Below are 21,765 nucleotides of genomic sequence, written 5' to 3'. Positions count from 1 at the left end.
AGCCCCTTCTAAGTACTGAAAGGCCGTTCCTATGTACATACATAACAGACACAAGTGTATGAGCATTGTACAATAACTGCTTCTCCTACTTACAGTGCCACAACTGCTTTTTCATTGCCTCCTGCCCTCCACAGAATGCCTGCGATGGCCATGGCAAGGCATTTGGTTCTGTGCGCTTCCGAAGGCTGAAGACAGCTAGTCAAGGAAACGGAAGAAAGAGGCAAGAATCACAAAACATATAGGGAAGTTTACTCATTAGAAGGCAAACTGCCCTGATTACAGCATATACAGACTCATAGCAGGTTTGTAGCTAAAAGAACAAGAGTATTTTTTAGACACTATTTACGGTGGTGTAATGCCAAAAAAATGAAGCTGTGGCAAGGTGCCTCAGAAAATTAGCATTTAGGTATTTTGGTATCTCAGCTTTTTCTATTGTCAAGAAAGAGAGAGGTTGGATTGCCAACTCAAAAATTCCTGAGTTGAAGAAGGAGCTTCTATTGCTACTGAGACTGCATACAAGCTATAAAGGTACAGCTGAATCCAAACTTTCTCTGAGGATTAAGCATCCAAATGAAATACCACAAGCACACTCACTATGCACACGGTATGAAGATCTCTCAGCACTGGACTAAAGAGGTGATAGGAGGATGTGGTGCTATTGTTCAGCACCCAAAGAGCTCTACAGAGGGAGATTCAACTGAAGCCATCAGTGGAATAAAGGCTTTCTGTTTGGTGAGCCACCTTAAATCTTATTTTAGGCATTTAAGAAGGTGCTTTAGATCTTACTGAAGATAATCAGATCCAGGGAATAGAGCTGTATCTAGAACAACTTTCTCTGCACATTGCTAGTAAAACAAACAGTGGGTAGATCTCTTCTCAAGTCAGAAGCAAAATAGGAATTTGAGGGAAGCTAATTTTCCTAGTTCAAGTGTTAACAGCAGTGCATTGCATTTGGGGTATTTGGATGTGCTTATGTTGCTCTTAATAATGGTCAGTGTTGCTATAGGTGCTTAAACTAAGCAATGGTAAGCTTGCTAGACTATGTATGTTCTGAGACAATACCCTTGTAATACAGGTGAATCTCAGAAGACTAAATAAGACATAATCAACAACAGGGACTGCTTATACACAGATCTATGAACATACCCTGAAAACCAATCTTCCTTGGAGACTTTTTTCATGCTTCAGCAGCATTTTTCATATACAAAATATGTAAAAACAAAATCTTTTAAAGCCATGGGGATAATAGGAGGGGAAAAGTAGGAGAGACAAATATGGCCAAGTAAACAGGATAGGCTGTAGCTGGCAAGAGTTGGGACACTTATAGTTTAAACAATCTGTACTCAATCCATTTATTTGGGTGCCACTTAATTTTATGACTTATGATCACTGAACCATTTTAAAAGAGAAAAAGGTTAACATCTCTGTTTCTATTAAGAATGACCTGAGAATCACCAAGGAGCAGATGATCAAAGGCTGTCCTCCAAGCTGAAACAAATTCTTGGTTTCCACAAGCAAAAATAATTCTTCAGTGAATTCTGTGGAGATTTTGGTCATAAAATCTACATGCCTACTCATTTTCTTGCATGGAAGTTTCAGAGGATTTTTTTATGTGGACAAGAGTCTCACTCTGCCTTGAAAAATCTACTCCTATTTTAATCTGAATTAAAATAGTAAAGTTTTCCTAGCTAACTTTTGCACTTTTAAAAAAGCAAATTCACACTCTGTTAAAGAGTTTTACTGTGCAAGATCAAACACCGTAGGACTTAAAAAAAAAGATAACTGCAATTTTAATTTTTCACCTTCCCTGAGACTTTTAAGTGTCAAAAACTGCATTCATTTCATTGTCTTTCAAACATTGAATAAATTTTCTTTGGACTCGTATCTTCATGATTTTCATTCACCCCAATTCAAGCTGTTAGTTTTTGTCAGAGGTCTTGGGGTTAATCACAAGCCAAGTAATTATACAGATAAACCAACAAGCTTTACACTTGTAAAGGAAGTAAACACAATTAAATCATGTGGTACTTTCTCTCTCAGAGACAAAGAGAAGTTCAATGAGTTCAAAATACAAAAGCTCCTGATTAGCTGTGGCAGGGTATTTTATTTTATTTTTTTACTTCTGTATGGAAAATATTTTTGATGTCAGCTTCTGACTTACCAAGGGTCTTTATTGCTGTTACTGTCTGCAAAGAGAAGCTGTTGTAGGACACAAGCTTGAACTGCAGCCAGTACTCCACCTGGGCCACCCTGAGAGGAATAATGAGACACTCCATGAGCAAAGAAATCTGCACTGTTTCACAGTGGTGAAAACTTTCGCAAGCCATGTTCTTCCATTCGCACTCTCTTTCCATCCATGACTTTGTAGTGCTTTGTAGGATGCAACTGTACAAAAGATGTTTGATTTTTCGAGGCAGCTACACATCCTGTGCCCTGTGTGTGGTCCCTGGTTTGAGTGTATGCATCAGGCAGATGAGAAACCAGGCTGACCAGCTGCATCTGGACAGTCTGAAGCACTGCAGCCTCTGTAAGCATCAGGTGCCCAAGCAAAGGTGACAGACACCAGATCAGTGAGTCTCCCACTGAATACCAGAGAAATCTTTGTTACCACCAAGAATTCCTATGGATCAGATCCATGCTTTCCTGGCTGATCCTAGCCATAACATGCTGGTTTTACCAGCTCTGGTCACTATAAGGATCTGCTGAGGTCTTTAGAAAGGGCCACTTTACAGGTGATGTTTACAAAGTGATGAAGACCTTGGTTTAGGGAGGAGCTGGCATCTTGTGGCTGCAGTCCAGAACTGCAGAAGCATAGATGCAAAAGATGTGGTCCCACCAGCAGTCCCAGAGTCCCACTGGGACTCCAAAGGCATTTATTCCCTCTTATTTCAGGAATGAATCTCATCATGTGGCCGCCATACCTTTAAGAGACAAAAGTCTCCTTGTGTTTTCCCAGGCACTGCAGGCAGTTCTAGCTATGTCCCTTCATTTTAAGTCAGATCAAGCCCCATCATAAGCTTATTAAACTCCATCCCCATATATCCTTTTCTTCTTAAACTCTGCCCTTGATTTAAGCCCTTTTATTCTCTTACCACCCCTAGTTTTCAGCTGAAGTAGCTTGTCTTCCTCCCTGTGAATAACTCCCCATCACACACACCCATACGGACACTTTCTGCAGCTACTTTAACTTTCCATCAGATATATTCCATCCATCTCAAGTCTCCTCACAAGGTGACATCATCCGGTGATAACCACAGAAGTTAAAGACAGAGAAGAGTCTTTAGAAGATTTTTTTTCTTTTGTTTTTTACTGCTGAAACACAAACCCTTTGTAAACTCAGTGCACAAAATAGAGATTACTGTCAGGAAGTCATTTTCAGTACCTTTTTCTGCACAATGCCATATTTTAACTGTGGTGCATTACTAAACGTAAAACTCTGCATTTTCCATTCTTCATTGAAGCAGCAAAGACTAGAGCCAAACAAAATACTTTTTAATTCCTATAAAAAAGAAAGAAAAAAATAGAAACAAAATGTTATCTTTTTAAAACTAATCCAAAACACAGGTACATTTTCAACAATTTGTAGAGAAGAAAGGAGGAGCCTGGAATGGTAGTGACTGTAACCACCCTTTTCTGTTTTATATGTACTGTAAATAGCAACACTCAAATGAAAAGGAGCAATTTCTTCCTTTTCCTCAATATTCCTTCAGCTCAGAATGCTGGGTGCTGCTCACCATAGGAAACTGCTTATGCAGATCATCTGGGGCACTGTTTCCCACGAAAGCAGTATTAGAGCAATGCCTTAAATTTAACAGTTAGAAAAGCACAGACTACTAATGGTACATTAGGGAGAAAAGGACCCTGCAGGACATAGTATGGAGAAAAGGCAGCATGTTTTGCCTGTCAAAGTTGCTGGTGTGAGATAAATGTTACTCAAATGTATGACTTCTTGTATGCTGAATTGCTTTATCAGCATATGTCAAATTCAGATCTGGCTTCTGAACAACTGCAGACCACCCCTATTCAGGAATGGCTAAACTGAAGAAATTGTGTTTATGATAAAGGAAAGCTGAGCAAATAAGTACAGACTGCTGAGCATTTGTACAGCTACCCAGAACTCTTTGGGATTTAGGAATGAAATGGGAAGACAAGAAGCCAATCTCATAATTTTTGTGTTTGGGAGAAAAAACATTACAAGTATTTAACAGTTCCATCTCTGCTCAAAGTAAGGAAGATAAGCAAGGGAGAAATAGTAATAGAGAATAATAAACTTGTTCTGAACCACCGTTAATTTAAAGGACTAGAGAATAAGCACATGAATGTGTCTGACTGCAGACATTAATAAAATAAAACAAGCTTCATTAATTAAAGCTGTTATCTGTATTTCCAGTGGGCTGATGCATATTGATGCATGCTTTTCCGGTATTGCTCTGAATTCTGGACAGGTATCCCTACAGTACTTTCTCACCTGAATACAGGGAATATACTCAGGAATGAATACAGCACATATTAAATCACATGCTAACATGCAACTTAGAGCAATCCACAGCAGCTTTGGCTAACTTAAGTGAAGCAACATTGTCACATATCTATTTGTATTTACAATCATTGTTAGTCTTACTTTAGCAAGAGAAATATCAATTTCCTCTGATGGTGCTCGAAGTATACGCGGTGTTGGAAGATTCAGGTTCTTGCTAAATTCTACAGTTGTTTCTTCATCCTCAACATCAACTGAAAGAAAAAAAAAAGTCATAGAATGTGTTGGATTGCTTCCCCCAGCAGGCTCAGTGCCAAGGGGTCATCAATATGACAACACTTCCTTGTCATCTATCTTTGTAAGAAAGAAAATAAGGACAAATAAAAAGTACATGAGCCAGCTTTTATTGGATTAATTCTTAATGACTTCTTTGCACAGTCTTTCCCAAGAAGGTAATAACAATGTAATTACTCTGAATCAACCTAGAGTTACAAAAGAAGCAACTGATATGTATTTGATTACAGCTGCTCTGAAGGATAAGATGGCAGAAGCCAAACTGAAGATTGACACAACTTACCTAATTCTAGGTCATCTTTCATCTGGGCTTCTTTATAACAAATGGATGCTGGAGGATTCCTGTATTAAAATTAATCAAAAAACAAATTATCAAATATTCCCTGCTAACGAGAAATAGTTGTTTGAATGAACAAGAAGAAATACGGAGTATTCTCCTAGAAAGATATAATTTCTTCTGTGTGTAGATACACACAGTTAGGGTGTGAGGGGGTGTTTAAGGGTGCGTGTATAGAGAAAGATAACAAAAGGTGCATATAAAAACAAATTCAATGGCTCTCACCGTTAGCTTTTAAAATGTTCTGTACAAAGGAGCTCAGTCTGACTAACATCTTTATATAAAGAAATAAATGATGTTAAGGGGAAAAACTTTTTTCAGTGGAAGAAAGATGAACATCAGAAGCTATCAGGAAAAGCAGCCAAGGGAAAGCAGCACATTGCAACTAATTCAGAATTTTAATTCTATTTCAACACCAGTTTCACTTCATTTGTGTTATTTTCAGTATATGCCAGATCCTGCGGGCAGGGATATGCAGGGGCAGATTTTATACTGCCCTGAACTTTAGGTGAGGATATTCATGTTTATGTGAGTACCTTTGAGATTGAAGGATCAGGAGGATATAAAATCAAATTTACATCCCTGATGGGGATCAGGGTAAGATTCACATGAGTCCTTGAAGTACCTGAAATATCCAAATAATATTAGTGGGAATAGGTGTTAAGACTGGTTTCCTTTATTAGGCTATTCTTCTAATCCCCTACTAAGTATCAGTTGTTCAACTACCTTTGTGATTTATCTGTTTGTTACATAAATAAGCTTAAAAATTCATATAAATAGTTACTAAAAGGGCTAAGCATTGAAATTTGGCTGTGAAGTCAGAACTTGAACAGAATGTTAGACTTTCAGAGGTGAGATGGGTTTATTCTTCCTGTTGAATTTGTACCAAAACAAATTCAGAAACAAAGGAAAGTTTGAAAAGATAGTTTTTTTGTGTGTGTTTTCTTGGGTTCTTTTACAAAATAGCAATACTGCATGATTGGAAAAAAAAAGTATTGCACTGACAACACTTTCGAAAATAGTATGGAATAATTTCCTCAGCAACATTCTTTGTAAGCACAATATTAATATAGCAACAACTGCTGTCATATCACATACTTTCCATTAACTTAATTTCCTTTTTCGGTGTGTGAAAGATGAATAAATCCAGAACACAGTCATAGCACACTCAGGACTATTCCAGTTTAAAAGCATTTTGGCACCTTTCTTACTGATAGTCTGATACTATAAAAAAATTCAAATAAACACTTCTCTTTTTCTATATAAAGAAGTTAAAGGATTTATGCAATAAAATGTGGATAACAATTAAGAAAAGGTAGAATGGAAATTAATCACTCATGTTATTAGAGACTTGAGGTAAAAATAAAGAGGATTCCCAGCAGGTCAACATAAATAACAGGACCGAGAGGAAATTTGTATAGTGGCATGAGCAGTATTGAGCTTTCACTGAATATAACATTATTTTCATTTAAAGTTTAATGTACACTTTAAAATACAATTACATATCCCCTTGCTCCTTCTGATACTGATTTTCAGCTGTTATTTCTTTCTGCTGGCTACTCCTGTTTTCGTCTCACCTGGTCAAGGAAAGGGTCTTGATGACAGTGTATTTGCCAATAATATATCTTTCAGCCAAGAACTCATGTCAGTTAATTGAACTTAAACATAGCCACAAGTCACATTTTTGTTTTGCCCAAGATTGAATGCCAATTTCTCCTGTTTCTTAGAGAATAATATGTTTCTTCCTAGATCAACCCATTTTAATCTAAATTTGCAAAAAAAGAGCTCTTAAAACTTCAGAATGCAACACTACAGGTTACAGCATCCTATCCAGCCTCAGCTGCTGCTTCAGATGGGCTTGGGTCTCCTATAGGAACTGTGTATCTCCTAGCTTCATGGATACCACAGAGTCACAAATAGCACTCCTACATGCCTATGTCTTGTCACATAAGCCACTCCCTACATCAAATGAAGCACTCTTGATTCGTTGTTGTCCCAAACACTTCTGGGGAGTGTTTCATCTGAAAAGATCCATACATGAAAATAAAGTCAATGGTACAATTCATAGACAACTCATCTGGCATCAGCTTTTGTAGCATTACTGCCTTCTGGAAAGTCTTAAAAGATTTTGTTTCTATACTGATCCCAAGAAGAACCAAGTCTGGGATACAAAGTGCTTTGAATTCTCAAGGTGCAAGGAAATTCCCATCAAGCTGAGGAAAGTGCGGAAAGTGAGGAAAGATTGATGTAGGGTGTTTTCTGGTTAAGTGGGGTATTTTTGCAGGTGTAGGTTCCCTCCTTAAGTTTCTCAAAAGACTGTCAGGACATTTATTGCAATTTCCATTTTGGCAGATGGTTACCATTCTAGCAAAATTTATTGTACACGTAAAGCCATACAGTTAGAAGAGCTAGGAAGGGGGAAGTCGTCCATCATGGCAGAAAAATGGGGCAGGAAGAAAATATGTCTCAGTGTAAACATACCATACAGTACTTTCTCTAAATATTTGTATCTTTCTATCTGACTGCAGAAAACCAAATTTATGTAGAGCAGTTGAAGTCACAGAGAAAGTACCTCTCAGCACAACAATGCCTCTATGTTCCACCACTTCCTATTTACACTGCCATACACAGCAGGTCAGATAAACAAAAGGGCTTAAAAAATGAGCACTGATCATTCAGTTGCTTTAGGACACCATGTAAAGCACTGAGAAGGGTTCAACACTCAGTCACTTCACATCAGTGGAGCTGAATACAACACTCTGTTCTGTTTGTCCTACATCAAGTACCCACTCTATCTGGGTTTGGCCTTCAGTCTTTAGGCTGTTTATTTTTAAGGATGTGGTATTTTCATGGCCTTACATCTCCTGTCAGTAACCTCAGATTTATAACAGGCCAAACCACTGTAACATGACAAATTCTAGCAAAATATATCTTCCTGAAAGCTAGTATCATATGCAAAATTGGAAGAAAAGAAAAACTTACAGTGAGGAGTGAGATAGTTCTCTATCTCATTATAAAAATGAAAAAAGATGCATACATATAACAGCCTGTTGGTGAGCACACACACTGCAGAGAGCACCTCGAAAAGTAATTATAGGGAGAAAAACACATAGGGGGATTAAAATTCCTTGTGCTACCTGCTGGCAAGTGATTGCTTTTAAGGAGCAGGTAATTTCTTATGCTGCTTCCTAGTGTGCTTACCCCAGTGCTCGTGTGGACACACAGTGAAAGGAAATGGTGTGAAGCTCTACCAGCGAAACAGGATGGACTTGCTTTCCATATGAGAAGATCTAGAACTCATCTGTGTTTGAATGAACAAGGAAAATTCTCAATTGACTGAATGCATTTGGGGCAATGGACTGGACCTTTCCAGTTTTGCATCCTCTCCAAAAATAAAGAAATGATACAGAGGTCATTTGTCATTTCTAGTAATTGCAAAGTGCTTCTTCCTATGGGGCGCTGGAAAAATACTGAAAGGGCAAACAGCAGCACACACAGATGTTGTGTCAAAGGCTCTAATGCCATAAATCCGTTGGAACAAAACAAAAGTCCCAACAGTTTACTACTTTTATTTTAGGTTCTTTTTTCCAGTCCAAGCATTATGTTATAAAAGGAGTTATGCAACTCCAAAGACTTGAAGGTTTTCACTACTGAGTGACTTGGCAGCCACAATCTGTAGATGGGCTACTTCAGTCCACATTCCCAAAAGATAACTCAATTTTGTTTGATGGTCCTTCTTCTGATTGCTAATTGCAAGGGTCAGATAAAGACTTATTCCCCAACCTGGCAGCTGAGCACACTCCAGGAGGGTTTGGTCTGTCTCTCAGGGAAGGCACCGGCTGCACTATTCTTACTGTGCTTCCTGCCTGCAAAGCCACACCAAGGTGCTGACAAAAGCCTGAGACAGACCATGTGCCTCTTCGTGTGGCTTAAGGACAACGCCTGGTGCCACACACAGATCACAAATAGACAAAGATGGAAGGAAACACACAAAGGTAATTTACCATTAGGCTGCTCCAGCTCTGTATTCCTTTCCGTCCTCTTATCTGAAATGTTGCGCTCTGACTAAACACCTGCTTCCTAGAAATGCCACCATTGCCCAAGACATCCTCTTCCTCTCATAGTGGGAAAAACTGAGTGAATTCCTCAGATGTTGCTCACACAGGCTGTGTGTCACTGAGTGCACTAGCACATACTGAAATTGGAGTTTTCTGACTGGTTTTAAACAGGCTCTAGTTTATAGCAGTAGGGCCATCTGAGCTCAGATCTCATTTCACAGAACAAGGCTATCAAGGTGATGAGTACTTTTAGGAACTGCCCAACATCTCAGAGGACCAAAACTTTCTTACTTACCAAAATGCTAGATATTGTTTTAGACAAAGCACTCTCATCTGACACATTGATTGTCTTCAGAAAAGTGAAATATTACAGCCCACTGGGCAAAGAGTACAGAATTCCCTCTTCCTAGAAAACCTATTTTTACTCCAAAACGCGTTGTAGAAAAGACTGAAGCCAATCATAACTGTTGAGTAAATTATGTACTCTACATAACATTGCCATGTGTACTTTACATAACTATTTTTCCTTTGAGTTGGAAATTCAATTTTATTTAAAAGTATTGTTAAAACTGGAATGTTTGTTAGCATTCCTTATGAAATCTGACATTCATATAGCAGCCTTCATTAGGCCCAGACTTTTCCTGGTTCCAAGGTAGCTCATATTTAAAAGAAGGCAGCTGCTTTGGCTCTCTTATATCTGTCAAGTGTTCAGAATCGCAGAATAGATGAGGTTGGAAGGGACCTCTGGAGCTCACCTTCTCCAACCCTCTGCTTTGCAGATTCAGCTACCGCAAACTTCTCAAGGCCATATCCAGTCATATTTTGAGTATCTCCAAGGACAGAGACACCACAAACTCCCTAAGTATCCTGTTCCAGGATTTCCACACTCACATCATCACCTGTGTCAGTGCAGTCCAGAAACCTCCTAGACTACTTGTGCTCTGCTTTGTTGCTTACACTGGTGGAAGAAACATCAAACCCTGCTCTGAACTTGCTCAGCAACTCATGGCAAACATTCTCTGCCAATGTTCTAATGTGAAGCAGCATGGTTTGTGGCCAGGAATGATGCAGGATAAAAATGTGTGAGGATTTTGGCAGTTTTAGGCATTCCAATCATGTATAACTGAGAGGTGTAGGCTTGGTCCTCACATCAAAAATCAGCTTGTTTATCCCTGCTAATAACAAAAAACATGAGTATTAATCCTTTAACGACCATAACACCACAACCATAAAATATAATTTTGAAAGTCTCACTAATCTAAAAGAATACAAACAATCTGCATGCATTTTTAAAGGACTTAAAGGAATACTTTGAGGAAGATTAGTATTTTGTTCTCCTCTAGGAACTCCTAGCTTCATAAAAATTAGTTTTCAAGGACTTGTTGTTGGAACGTATGAAAAAGGCTGAATTTTCAGTGATACAGTGAGTTCAGCTAGAATGGCCTCTGTTCAGAATGAAGAAAGCCACAGGTGTTTCAGCAAGCAAAGTGAAGCCATTCACTCTTTGTCAGTCTTAAATAAAAGTGCAGGGGGTTGAAAGGAGGTAACTTTTCTGGAGGAACACGTATTTCCTTACCACAGATGATTAGATTGACTTCACAATTACACTATAAAACACACCAAACACTGAGGAGGCATTTTTGCATTTAAATTGAAAGCAAGAAGGCATATGCCTGTGATAAACTGCAGTGACCAACGTCCTTGTGATTTTATAATACAGAGAATCACGCTATGAGCAGCAGGTGACTTTCTTATCCTGTATTAGCGAGAGCCACAGTGTGACAAAGTTAGAGTAGTAAACACATGGAAGAAGTACAAAACAAATCAATAAAACCTAACAGAAAAAAAATTCCAGCATAATTTCAGAGCAGGAAAGATAAAAGCAGAAAACATGAGCTTCAGACAAAAATGCCTAAAGGAACATGAACAAACTTTAGAAGTCGTTTAACAGAGGGAAATATGCAATAATAGAAAAATCAGTTGAAAATCAGTTTCAGCTACGGCTAACTGGAAAGAAAAAGGGAAATGCAAGATGAATATAAGGGAAATTTTCCTACAGATTCCTAGACACTGGAATATATTCTCAGGGAAAAGGTCTCACTTGAGTCATTTAAGACTGGACTAGACAGAATCCTGGAAAAAATATTTCAGCAAATATATATATATATGCATATATATATATAGTAATGAGTAATCTGCCATAGAAACAAATGACCTTAAAAGGACTTTTCCATCTGTAATTTCTAAGATTCTGTGAAACATGAGTAATGTTCCACTAAGGAATTTGGTATCTATGGCAATTCACTAACTCTACCTTATTTGTGTTAGAATGCCGAGCACTGCTAGAAAAGGGCCCATTGCCAAATAATGAGTGATATTTTGGGAACCACCAAAGAGTGCCCAGCTGAGGTGAACTCAGTTGAGAGACTACTGCAGGAAGACAGGAAGAGAAATTCTGGCTCTAAACCCACTGGCACTTGCTTTCCTGGTGGTAAAGGGCATCAGGGATACTTTGGTTTTGGTTGGAAAGGCATTTGAAGCCAAACTACACAGTCATAAAACAGTGCCTACTGTCTGAAATATCCAACTGTACTGGCACAGTTCTGAAAGGAAACCATTGGCTCACATTCAGTTTGAAGTCAAGCCTGATGGCAAAGCAAAAGAGGCTATGGCAGATGCAATCAGAACTGGCTAAGCAGAGTGGGTGTTCACAATGAAAGGATGAGTGGAGAATCAGTTATTTTCCCTGCACCCAAAACTTTATTACACATCTCTGTCTTTGGGCAATGGGTGGGATCCACTGCTGCATCCTGCTCACTAATGGCAGGGGGAAAATTTTGTTCTGATGTAACAATACTCCTTTTTTTTTTTTCCTTTCTCAGAGACATTCCTTTTTGGTTTCTATTAAATTGGAAAAATATATTTAACTTCAGGTTCTGAGTATGTCCTTTTGCTCCAATGGGTCTTTGATTCCAGTTTTAAACTTTCATCTTCTTTCATTGCTCTGCACCCCTCACTACACAAAAGATATTGAGTTGCTGGAGTGTGTGCAGGGAAGGGCAACAAAGCTGGTGAAGGGTCTAGAGAACAAGTCTTAGAAGAAGTGACTGAAGGAACTGGGATTGTTTAATCTGGAGAAGGCTGAGGGGAGACTTCATTGCTCTCTACAACCACCTAAAAGAAGGTTTTAGTGAGGTTGGGGTCAGTGTCTTCTCCCTAGTATCAGGTGATAGAACAAGATGAAATTACTTGGAATTGTACCAGGGAAGGTTTAGATTGGATATTAGGAAAAATTTCTTCACTGGAAGAGTGGTCAGGCATTGGAACAGGATGCCCAGGGAGGTAGTAGAGTCACCATCCCTGGAGGTGTTCAAGAAACTTGTGGAAGTGGCACTTTGGAACATGGTTTAATGGCCATGGTAATATTAGGTAGACAGTTGGACTTGATGATCTTAAAGGTCTTTTCCAACCAAAACAATTTTATGATTCTCTGCTATTTTGCTTTGAATTGGCAGAGATAGGGTGTTGGTTTTATACATGAAAACCAGAAGCTCAAACATCACAATATCTTCATTTTAACAACCAGAAGTAAAACTGAGGTCTGCAGGTATTATCTGCCCACCTAATGCAGCATAAGGTAGTTCCACAACACTGCAGAACTGCCCAGTTAGAATGCAGCTGGCCATTACTCATTTAGAAACTATTCAGCTGAGAACTGGAGGGTTTCCACATCACTACCACACCTAGCATTGATAGAATTAAGGTGCATGGAAAATTAGGAGAGCACTTCAACTTCAGAAGCTGCATAAGCAATGACTGTAGCATGTCTCTGGAGCTGAAAAAGCTATTTCTCAACTGCTCTGAAGTGGGTTTCCTTGCCTTACCCCAATTGTGTTTGCTCAAGTTGTGAAACACAGGGAAATCTTGACCTTCTACCACCAATTAGCTTTCCCAAATAAACTTACTATTTGCCAAGGTTTCTCTGGAAAAGCAGTAGAAAAAATTATCCCAAATCCCAGGCATCAGCTTTGACAGCATTTTTCAGTTTGTTTAATTCCTAAAGATCATGAATTTCTTGAGGTAGCAAACTCCACCTCTGTATTGTTAGTCTCCATTTGATTGATTCACTAACTTGTTAACAGTTTCCTAAAAAGAAACAAGGAACTGCATCAATGGCAATGCAAATAAGTGAATCTGTGGCTGTGTTGGTCTGTTATTTTGGAAAACCTAAGGTCACTTTTGAATTAGAGAATCCTCTTTGCAAGTAAGCAAAATTTGGGTCATCACAGAAACCCAAATGCCTCCTCATTGTCAAGACAGCAAAATAGTATTTATCTGAACTGAAACAGAACCTTCAGTTCTTAATGAGGATTAACTCTTATGTGAAATATGGTACTCGGGTCTAACTTCATGCTGATACTCTAAAACTGAAATATCAAATCACAGATTTGGTCTCTCAACACAGTTACCCCACCACACACACTTCACTGAAGAACTGGATAGTTGATTTATTTCAGTAAAACATGAGTCAAAATACTGTCTCTCTGTATTTTCCTAGGATATCTTCATAGGTAGGTATTCCTGCTCTCTCAGTTTGTTAGCATTTATTGGATAACATTCAGCTTCTCTTTTAAAGCATAGCAGTGGTTTTGTTCCACTTTCTCTACTGGTATGTAGAAAATGGCTGCCTGCAGCCTTTATGCAACAAGAGCATTTTTTTGCATATTGAAAAAAAAAAAGAGAGATAATTAAGAAGTCAAACAAATGGAAGGACAAGCAAGATTTGCATGTCTTTAGTTTTTTTATGAGAAACAAAAAAGGAACTGCAGATGATTGTGAATGTGGTCAACCCCATACAGCTTTTCAGCTATTCATCTAAATATTTAGATTAGTATTTATGTCAGAGGCATTAGGTCACACTAACAGAGAATAGAAGAAAATCAAGACAAATATCTGCTCCTACATTGTTATTTTTTCATGCTTCAAAATGCTCAAGCACTCTGGCCAAATCCTAAAAGGCTCCCAAACACTGCAAGACTTGGCCAAACGGATACAGAAGTCTTGCAAGAGCCAAGCTTTATATTCTAATGCTTGGTGGTTATTTGGATTCTTACTGCCACTCTCTTTTACCTTCCAGTCTCTGTTACTTCCACTTAACTTCAGGAGTATCAGCAGTCCTGATGATCTTAAGTGAGAGTTTTCAGCAGCTCAGAGCTCAGCATGAATTCAAATGCTCTACTGGCTTTAATTCAAGTCATACAGCCAGAACGTCCTCGTTTTGCTTTGGAAATAGATGAAATGGACTGTGGTTAGGAAATAGCTCCCTCTTCTGTTCCTGCTGAAACCAAGCCAGTCCTGAAGAGAAGAAACTCAAACCACTTCCTACAGCAATGAAGCACAGTACTACAGTGCATTGCACAAAATCCTGCACGGAGGCAGCCCTCTTTCAGCCCAACTTCTCCTTTCCTGCTCACTCCACAGTTACTGTGTAAGGTTAGGAAATGTCAGCACATCCAACTACAGCAAAGTGAAATTAGTACAAGAGAAGAGATTTCTTGGTCTGACACAGTCTTCTCAAAGAATTTTGCCCAGTCCAAAGTGCCTTTGACACTCAATTACATGTACCATACATTAATTGATTATCAAATAGGAGGCACACACTTATTCTTCTCAGCTTTGCTGAGGAGCTGTCAAAATCCCACTGAAGCTGTATTCTTCAATTAATGCTGGGCATGAAGTAACAAACCATCCTGAAACTGAAGTGATGGGTTAGCACTACCTTTTACATTGTGTCAAGCTACATGAAACAAGAGTTGTATGGAGTCAGACCTCATCACTTCTGCTTCCACAGTGACTTACGAGATGGATCTCTGCATTCACAGAGAATCATTGTGTCGGTGTGAGCTGAAATTCCCCCCCCCACCGACAATAACCAGGCCAGCCCAGTCTGGAAGCAAATGAAAAGCTGTATTTACAAGCAGAGTCTAAAATCTCCGATGAAATGCAATGAATATGTACAAATATACAAAATTCACAACATTTACAAATATATACAATCAACAGAAAAGCACAACTGATCTCCCTTTGCTTCCCCCCAAGGGGACCCTCCCAAAGGGGCCTCCCTCTCCCAGGAGCTTCCCCCCAGATGCCCCTGGACAGAGAAGCAGAGTTAGTTAAGCAGAAAGTTGTTAACTTAGCTGCCAAGGTCAGTACGTGTTATCTTCAGCCAGAAGAGAAGAAGAAACAGCAGCCAGACAGCCCAGCAACTGCCCCCACTGCAGAACGCAGAATGTGCAGAGTGCCCCACTTTGTTTTGGGTAATAGTTCTTAAACATTTCTATCTATCCAATGGAAGTGTTTAGAACAATCAGTATTTTGCTTTCTTACACCCAATAGTGACTTATTTATACTCTTTCACTTTCTCTGTTCTGAACTTTGCAAAGAAAAAATTAAAAAGACAGTTTCAAACCATCACAATCATGCACGACTTAATAAATCCTTCTGGAAGCAGACTATGAAAGGTGGATGAATCTGCAGGTACCAGTTCCAGTTCTGTAACAGTTCCCCTCAATGAAATCAGAAGTCACAAGTCAGTCACTCCTATCCCTGCATCAGATTTCCTCAACGCTTTTGTATAATATTCCTACAAATATTCTTACCTTTTTCTTGCCCAGCAACTATCAGTTTCCTTGGGGAAGCTTTCTCTCTTCTCTCTTCCAGACCATGAATACCTGTGAAGGGAACTCATTTTAAAGATTTTTATATTGCTGACTCTACAAAAGCTTGAAATTGATTTTCTTTCCTCTCTTTTGGTTCTCTCTCTTTCAGACAGCAGTTTGGCCACAGAGTCATCTGTGTCTTTGGGGATGCTTCTCAATTTTTCAGAGGCTGAACTGGTATGCAAGCTTGACAGGGTCTTTGATAGGAACTCCACATTTACTCATAATAAAGATCCTTTGCCTGTCTAGGCCTAATGCCAGGAGGAGAGGGCGTGGGGGGGGGGGCAGTCTCAGACCTGGCCAGCCTAAGACTAGCCTAGCAGTGGGGGGGAAGAAAGAGCCCTAGGGGTTTTGGGTAGACCCTCAGGTGGGGAGAAGGTGTATTGGGTTTGGCTGAGCTGGAGTTAATTCTCCAGTGCTATGTTTTGCAGCAGTAGCTGATAACATAGCAGTGTTTCGGCTACTGTTCAATAAGCATCCAGGTTGTGTCTTTTTAATGTTTCCCTGCCCCAAGAGTACACTGAGGGGTGCGCAAGATCTTGGGAAGGGACATGGCTGAGCCAGCTGATCCAGACTGGCCAGAGAGGAACTCTGTACACTTTGGGATATCTTTGCCACTATGCTTGTAGTGTTTATAGCTTCACCAATTGCTTTTCCATTTAAACTTTCCATCACTCTTCAATCCATTTGTGTGAGTGTCATTCTTTTGTCCCTCTTGGGGCAATAGAGGATCTGTCTGGCCCCAAACCAGCACAAGACATTAAAAAAATAAATAAATAAGTCAGGAAAGGAAAGAAGGAAAAAGACTTTTTAATAAGGAAGCAGTGACTTGTCTATATATATATACTTTCCACTCTTGAAAGAATCGTTAAAAATTATCCAGGTATTTGAAATCAAAACTAATTGCAAGCACTGTCCAGCTGACCTGATAATGCCTAATTTTGCCTCCATCCCTGGAGGGGATAGAAGTGGATAGGAGGATAACAGAGCCATGCTTTGCCATAGTGTTTCTCTCACTGGTTCACTTTGTGGGATGAAATAGGACTGAACCAACCCATCAACCTGCCCATGATAGTTCTTGTTACGGCAACTTTGCAGCCTCTTCCTGAGGCCATGCAGCCTAACTGCGTTCCTGGAACAAGACCTGCTCCATTGGAAAAAGGGAACCACTCATCCGGGAGTGCCTACCCATCCCCAGGGGTCAGATTCTTGGTTGGTTTTGAAAGAAAAATCAGCTACAAATATTGATTGAGGGTATGGAGGGGGACACGGCAGGGATCAACCCAACAAACGACACAGCAAAGCTTTTTCGTCCGTGGAGGATTTAAAACCATAGAGTGCACTCCAGTGTAAAGCAGAGCGCCCCTTAAAGCCTCACTTTCGGTGGCCGCCACCACTCGCTTTGCTCTCGCCTCTCTGCCGTAGCAAGCTCCAGGCATCTGCAGGGGGCGCCGCCATTGTGTTAGGGGTCGGTAGAGGGAGGTGAGCCCTGCTGGCCGTTGTTCTTTGGTGTTAGAGGGGGTTGTTGGCGCATATTTCTGGAGGAGAAACCTGTTGTAAGAAAGGTCTGCAGGCACTGGAGAGGCTCGCAGGATTAAAGGGACAATTTGCAGTGTTCAGGGCAAGGGGAGAAAACAAAGCAGATACCTAACTCAGAGGCAGTGTGAAGTCGGACAGTATGAAACAGAGGGAGAGAAAGTCACTGATAACATGCTATAACCTCCTGTATCCGAGAAAGAGAAGCAACCAATAATTCTTGTGTTCCCTTTCCAAGTGTAACTTGTTAGCTGGTAGCATCAACTTCCAAAATCTTGTCTGTCTTCCCCTGTAAGGAAGGACTTGCTGAGGTTTCACCAGCACTGCTGCTCTGAGAGTCAAGGCTGGGAAGGTGAATTACTCTTTTGTGCCCATTTTAAAAGCTTTCTATTGAAGCACAGGGCTGTTACTCCACCTTGAAGGACTAAGAAATGAAGATGGAAATAACTTACGCGATGCTGTAACAAGACTGCATTTAAGATTGTAGGCCTTGCTTTTGACTATGTAAGGCATAAATATACTTGGAGTTTGAGTGAACGTGGTTAGTTTCTGAATATACTTTGATTTGCAAGGCATAAAAGATGAGATTTCTATGTGCTTTAGTGACGGAGACATGTAAATGAGATTATCAGTCTTTGTAATTGGTATAGAACATAAAAGTATTTTAGAAGGGTGGTTTGCATAGAAGGTTTTAATTTAAAGGAAATTTAAGCTTTATGTCACTAGGATAAATGTGTAGCTGAAAGTATAAATGATAAAGCTTTTAATGTCATTTCTCTTTCTTACTTGCTTTAAAAAAAATATACAGGGCAAAGAGAAAGAAATAAAACCATACCTGTCTTGAGTTTCACTTTCATTGAGCATAACAGCACTCCTAGGTACATCATCTTCAGCTGTATGAGATGTTGAGCTCTTACTTTGAGGAGCTGACAAAGTAAAACTTGAACTGGAAGTCCCATGGTGCTCAAGGAAGTAATCGGTAATAATTTCAAGAAGTGTTTTCAAGGGGTTCTCCTTTGCCTATTGCAAAGAAAAAATAAAGTTCTTGGTGACTATTGAAAGTCTCTTTTAGTCTTGCTGCAGCCTAAGATAGGATATGCTTTTTGCACTGCACAGGAGCCAAGCACATCAAAAATTTTCTAGAGTTAGCTGCTTTTGTGTGTACCTAGATGGACCCTACAGACAATCCAGGAAACTGGAAGATACCAGCTAAAGAGTGTAAAGAGCTCGAAGGTGTTGCTGTGTTGAATCAAGTAAGCATGATACAGATAAAACAACCTGTTAGGGTCATTCCTTATTCTCATTTTAGTGAAAGATTGCAAAATATGGTACCTGTGTTAGAATACACCTTCTGTTATCAGAAGAGTGTAGAATGAAGTGCAAGGATTTTTAGTACCTGGTTTATTTTATCACAATTTGATGAGAATCATGGGCAGTAAAACTCTGTTTATGTGCTTGGGATAACTGAAGGATAGGGCAACACTCCAGCACACCTGTTACACTGTTTTTCAACAGTATTCTGAAGGACGTGTCCTGTGTACATAAACATTTCATTAAACAAACAAAACCCCTACAAAACACACGAGAAAAAAACAAACCAAGCAAACAATGTGGTTGGCCTAGTCTCGTGGCATCTGATCCCACATTTTCAGGGAGCACAATCAGTTTCCTTACCTTGTTCTGTTCGTACAGGGAGTGCAGATGTAGGACACTGCGAAGTTCACACCTGTTGTTGATGCTCAGTGCAGAATGTGGAAGCTCTTGGTCCATGATAGTGATGGTTTGCTTCAAACCCTGAGAAGGAAGTGTCAGTTTTTAAAGTATTTGAGACACTACAACTTAGCAAGGCCTTTTTTTCTTGCCTTTGTTGCATGTAATATGAAACTTCTGGATGCGTTAAAATATTAGTAATTAGTAACAAGCTAACCCTTAGAATCTGTACTTGTATGGTACAATTTTGCATTAATAGATCCCACAGATGTGAAAATAATTAAGGCACCAACAGTGTCTGTGAGGTGGAAATGATAAAAAAAAAGGCCTCCATGCAGGCGAGTTCAGCTGTTAAACAGTCTCATAAGACTTGCCTGGTCTGTATGAAGGCCCTTGCTAATACCAGGGCTTCTGGTTCTGATAGTTCCAGAAATACTGAGTTTGCTTTGTTCCATCATGATGTGATAGTTTGTCACAAATGTCATTTTGATGGGTAATTACGAGCCTTAGTATCAGATACAGTCCATGTCTTAATGGGTTCAGAAAAAGTTTCAGAACCATTAGCATTACTTGAAGTTATTCCAGTCAGCCTCAGGTTGGAAATCAGTCAGATCTCTCTGGCTTCTTCTGGTTTGGGGTGTTCAAACTTTTTCAACTACTTTTTATCTGTAGCCAGCATATTCTTATTCTTCAGAGACAAAAATCTATGGACATCTTATTTTCTGGAGGGAGAGGCTGATCTACTGTGAAATCAGTTAAATCATAAACTAATTCAAGTGCTACAACAACAGATCACCATTTTGAGAGAGAAATTCCTGATTTCTTTGCTGAAGGGCTATTGTTACAAGGGTTTCTTTTCTTCTGAAGATTAATTGTCTGGCCCAGATTTAGGGGACAAGTTGTGGCAAATAAAGAATCATTATCACGGTTTGGTCTGATATATATTAAAGATTTGGGGGAAGCAAGGGAACACTTGTGCAGAAGCATGAATGATCATCAGTGCCCCTTGTTTTGACTCCAGAGTTTAGAATATGAAATAGATGCAGTAGTTGAATAAATAAAATATTAATAAATAAAGTATAGGGTAGTCATGTAAGCTGTGTGGTCTGTTTTACCTGCAGGGCATTCCCTTCCCTTTTACACCCTTAATCAGTTTTCCATTTACACCTCTCTAAGTCAGAAATGTAAATGTCTTTCATTTGAAAAATCTTTGCAATCAATTGAACAGCCTCGAGCCTCTCAAACTTCTGACAAGAATTCTGCATCTGAAATTATTTTGGCAAATGTTTCCACTTTATTCACAAACTGAAAACGTGCACTCGGGGCCTGGGTGCAAAACAAATGAAGAAAACTGAGGTTTGTGTTGCACTAAGGCAGTGGCTCTTTAATTTCTGATACAACCTAACTCATTCCTGACAGTGGGGGGGGGGGGGGGGGGCGGGGGGGTGTGTGTGTGTGTGAACTGGCTGGGCTGGCCGTCAGCAGTATTTCCTTAGGATTGATCATCCAAACGAGGAGGTACGTAATTTCACCTGGAAACGTGAAGGTGCCTTTTCTTCTGCTCAATCCCACACTCCCCACAGTGTACAATACAAAGGGGTTTTTGACAGCATTCAGTTTGTGAAACGTACAGTGGCCTCTTTCCTTCTTTTCTTCTTGTCCCCTTCGCCCCAGATAAATCTGCTGCCTGAGAAGCTGTTAAAGAAAACTGGGGAAGGGGAGGGGGCGTGGGGAGAGAATTACAATTCGTGTACCACCACTACCTTTTGCCTTTTTTTCCCCAAATATTTGTCCTGGAAAGTTGTGTATGCCTCTTGTAAAAACAAGAGCAACAGTGAGACAGGCAATTAATGCGAAATAGTAACGAGAAACTTTTTCTTGATTTAATCTCGAGTTTTGAAGGGGCACGTGGCAGGCTCGCTCAAAACGAGGAGGAAGCGGGCTTCCATATCAGCACTAAAACGGCCTTGTGGGAAATGTAGCGCAGACGTTTACCCGACAAGCTTCTTTTGGTTCAGGTCCAGGTGCTTTAAGGCTGGCAGAAGCACCACTCTCCACACCCCCTCCCAAAATTCCTCAATCGCTGAGCACTTCACCTTTCTCATGTGCCAATCTCACGTCTACCAGCTGGAGAAAATCGACGCAAGCTACCTTTCTACTGAGAAATTCTCTCACGAGTGAGGCAGCCACTTCTTCCAAAAAGGAGTTGTCCATTTTTAGCCCCAGGCAGGCTCAGGGGTCGGATACTTGACTTCCTCTTACAAATGATTCACGTCTGCGGCATTGCAGCTCTCGTTGCGGCGGTTAACCGCTGCAGTGGCGAGGCGGCAGCAGAGCCGCTGGCAGTCGCGAGGCGGCAGCAGAGCCGCTGGCAGTCGAGAGGCGGCAGCAGAGCCGCTGGCAGTCTGCTCGCCCGCGTTCCGTTACTGTGGAGACCATGTCATCAGAAGCAGGGAAAACTCCTCCTCCTGGGACGGAGGCCGATGAGAGACTTAATTGGAAGAGCTTTTCGCGTTACGGTTAAAATCTCCACCTCTGCTTGTCTCAGAGCCCCGGGACTCTTGCTGAAACTGCCAAAACTAACGTTTGAATCTTTTCTAGTGCCCGGTAAGGATTTGCACTGCGACACGTTCA

At 40.2% G+C, this 21,765-nt stretch overlaps 1 protein-coding gene across 1 annotated transcript in view; it reads right to left on the bottom strand.

Moving 5' to 3' along the window:
* Positions 1-21,345, bottom strand: part of MINDY4 (MINDY lysine 48 deubiquitinase 4) — a 57,299-nt gene extending 35,954 nt beyond the window's left edge. Inside the window, 10 exon segments of the mRNA XM_054390111.1 lie at positions 94-195; positions 2,162-2,250; positions 3,383-3,499; positions 4,604-4,731; positions 5,055-5,113; positions 15,826-16,105; positions 17,264-17,436; positions 18,257-18,441; positions 19,096-19,215; positions 21,283-21,345. Coding sequence (XP_054246086.1) covers positions 94-195; positions 2,162-2,250; positions 3,383-3,499; positions 4,604-4,731; positions 5,055-5,113; positions 15,826-16,105; positions 17,264-17,436; positions 18,257-18,441; positions 19,096-19,215; positions 21,283-21,345 — 1,316 coding nt within the window.
* Between the last annotated feature and the right edge of the window lie 420 nt (positions 21,346-21,765).

The sequence above is a fragment of the Indicator indicator genome, chromosome 20, assembly GCF_027791375.1.
Source record: "Indicator indicator isolate 239-I01 chromosome 20, UM_Iind_1.1, whole genome shotgun sequence".
NCBI classification, from domain to species: Eukaryota; Metazoa; Chordata; class Aves; order Piciformes; family Indicatoridae; genus Indicator; species Indicator indicator.
Note: the sequence above shows the minus strand (reverse complement) of the source record. Positions and strands in the feature narration are given on the sequence as shown.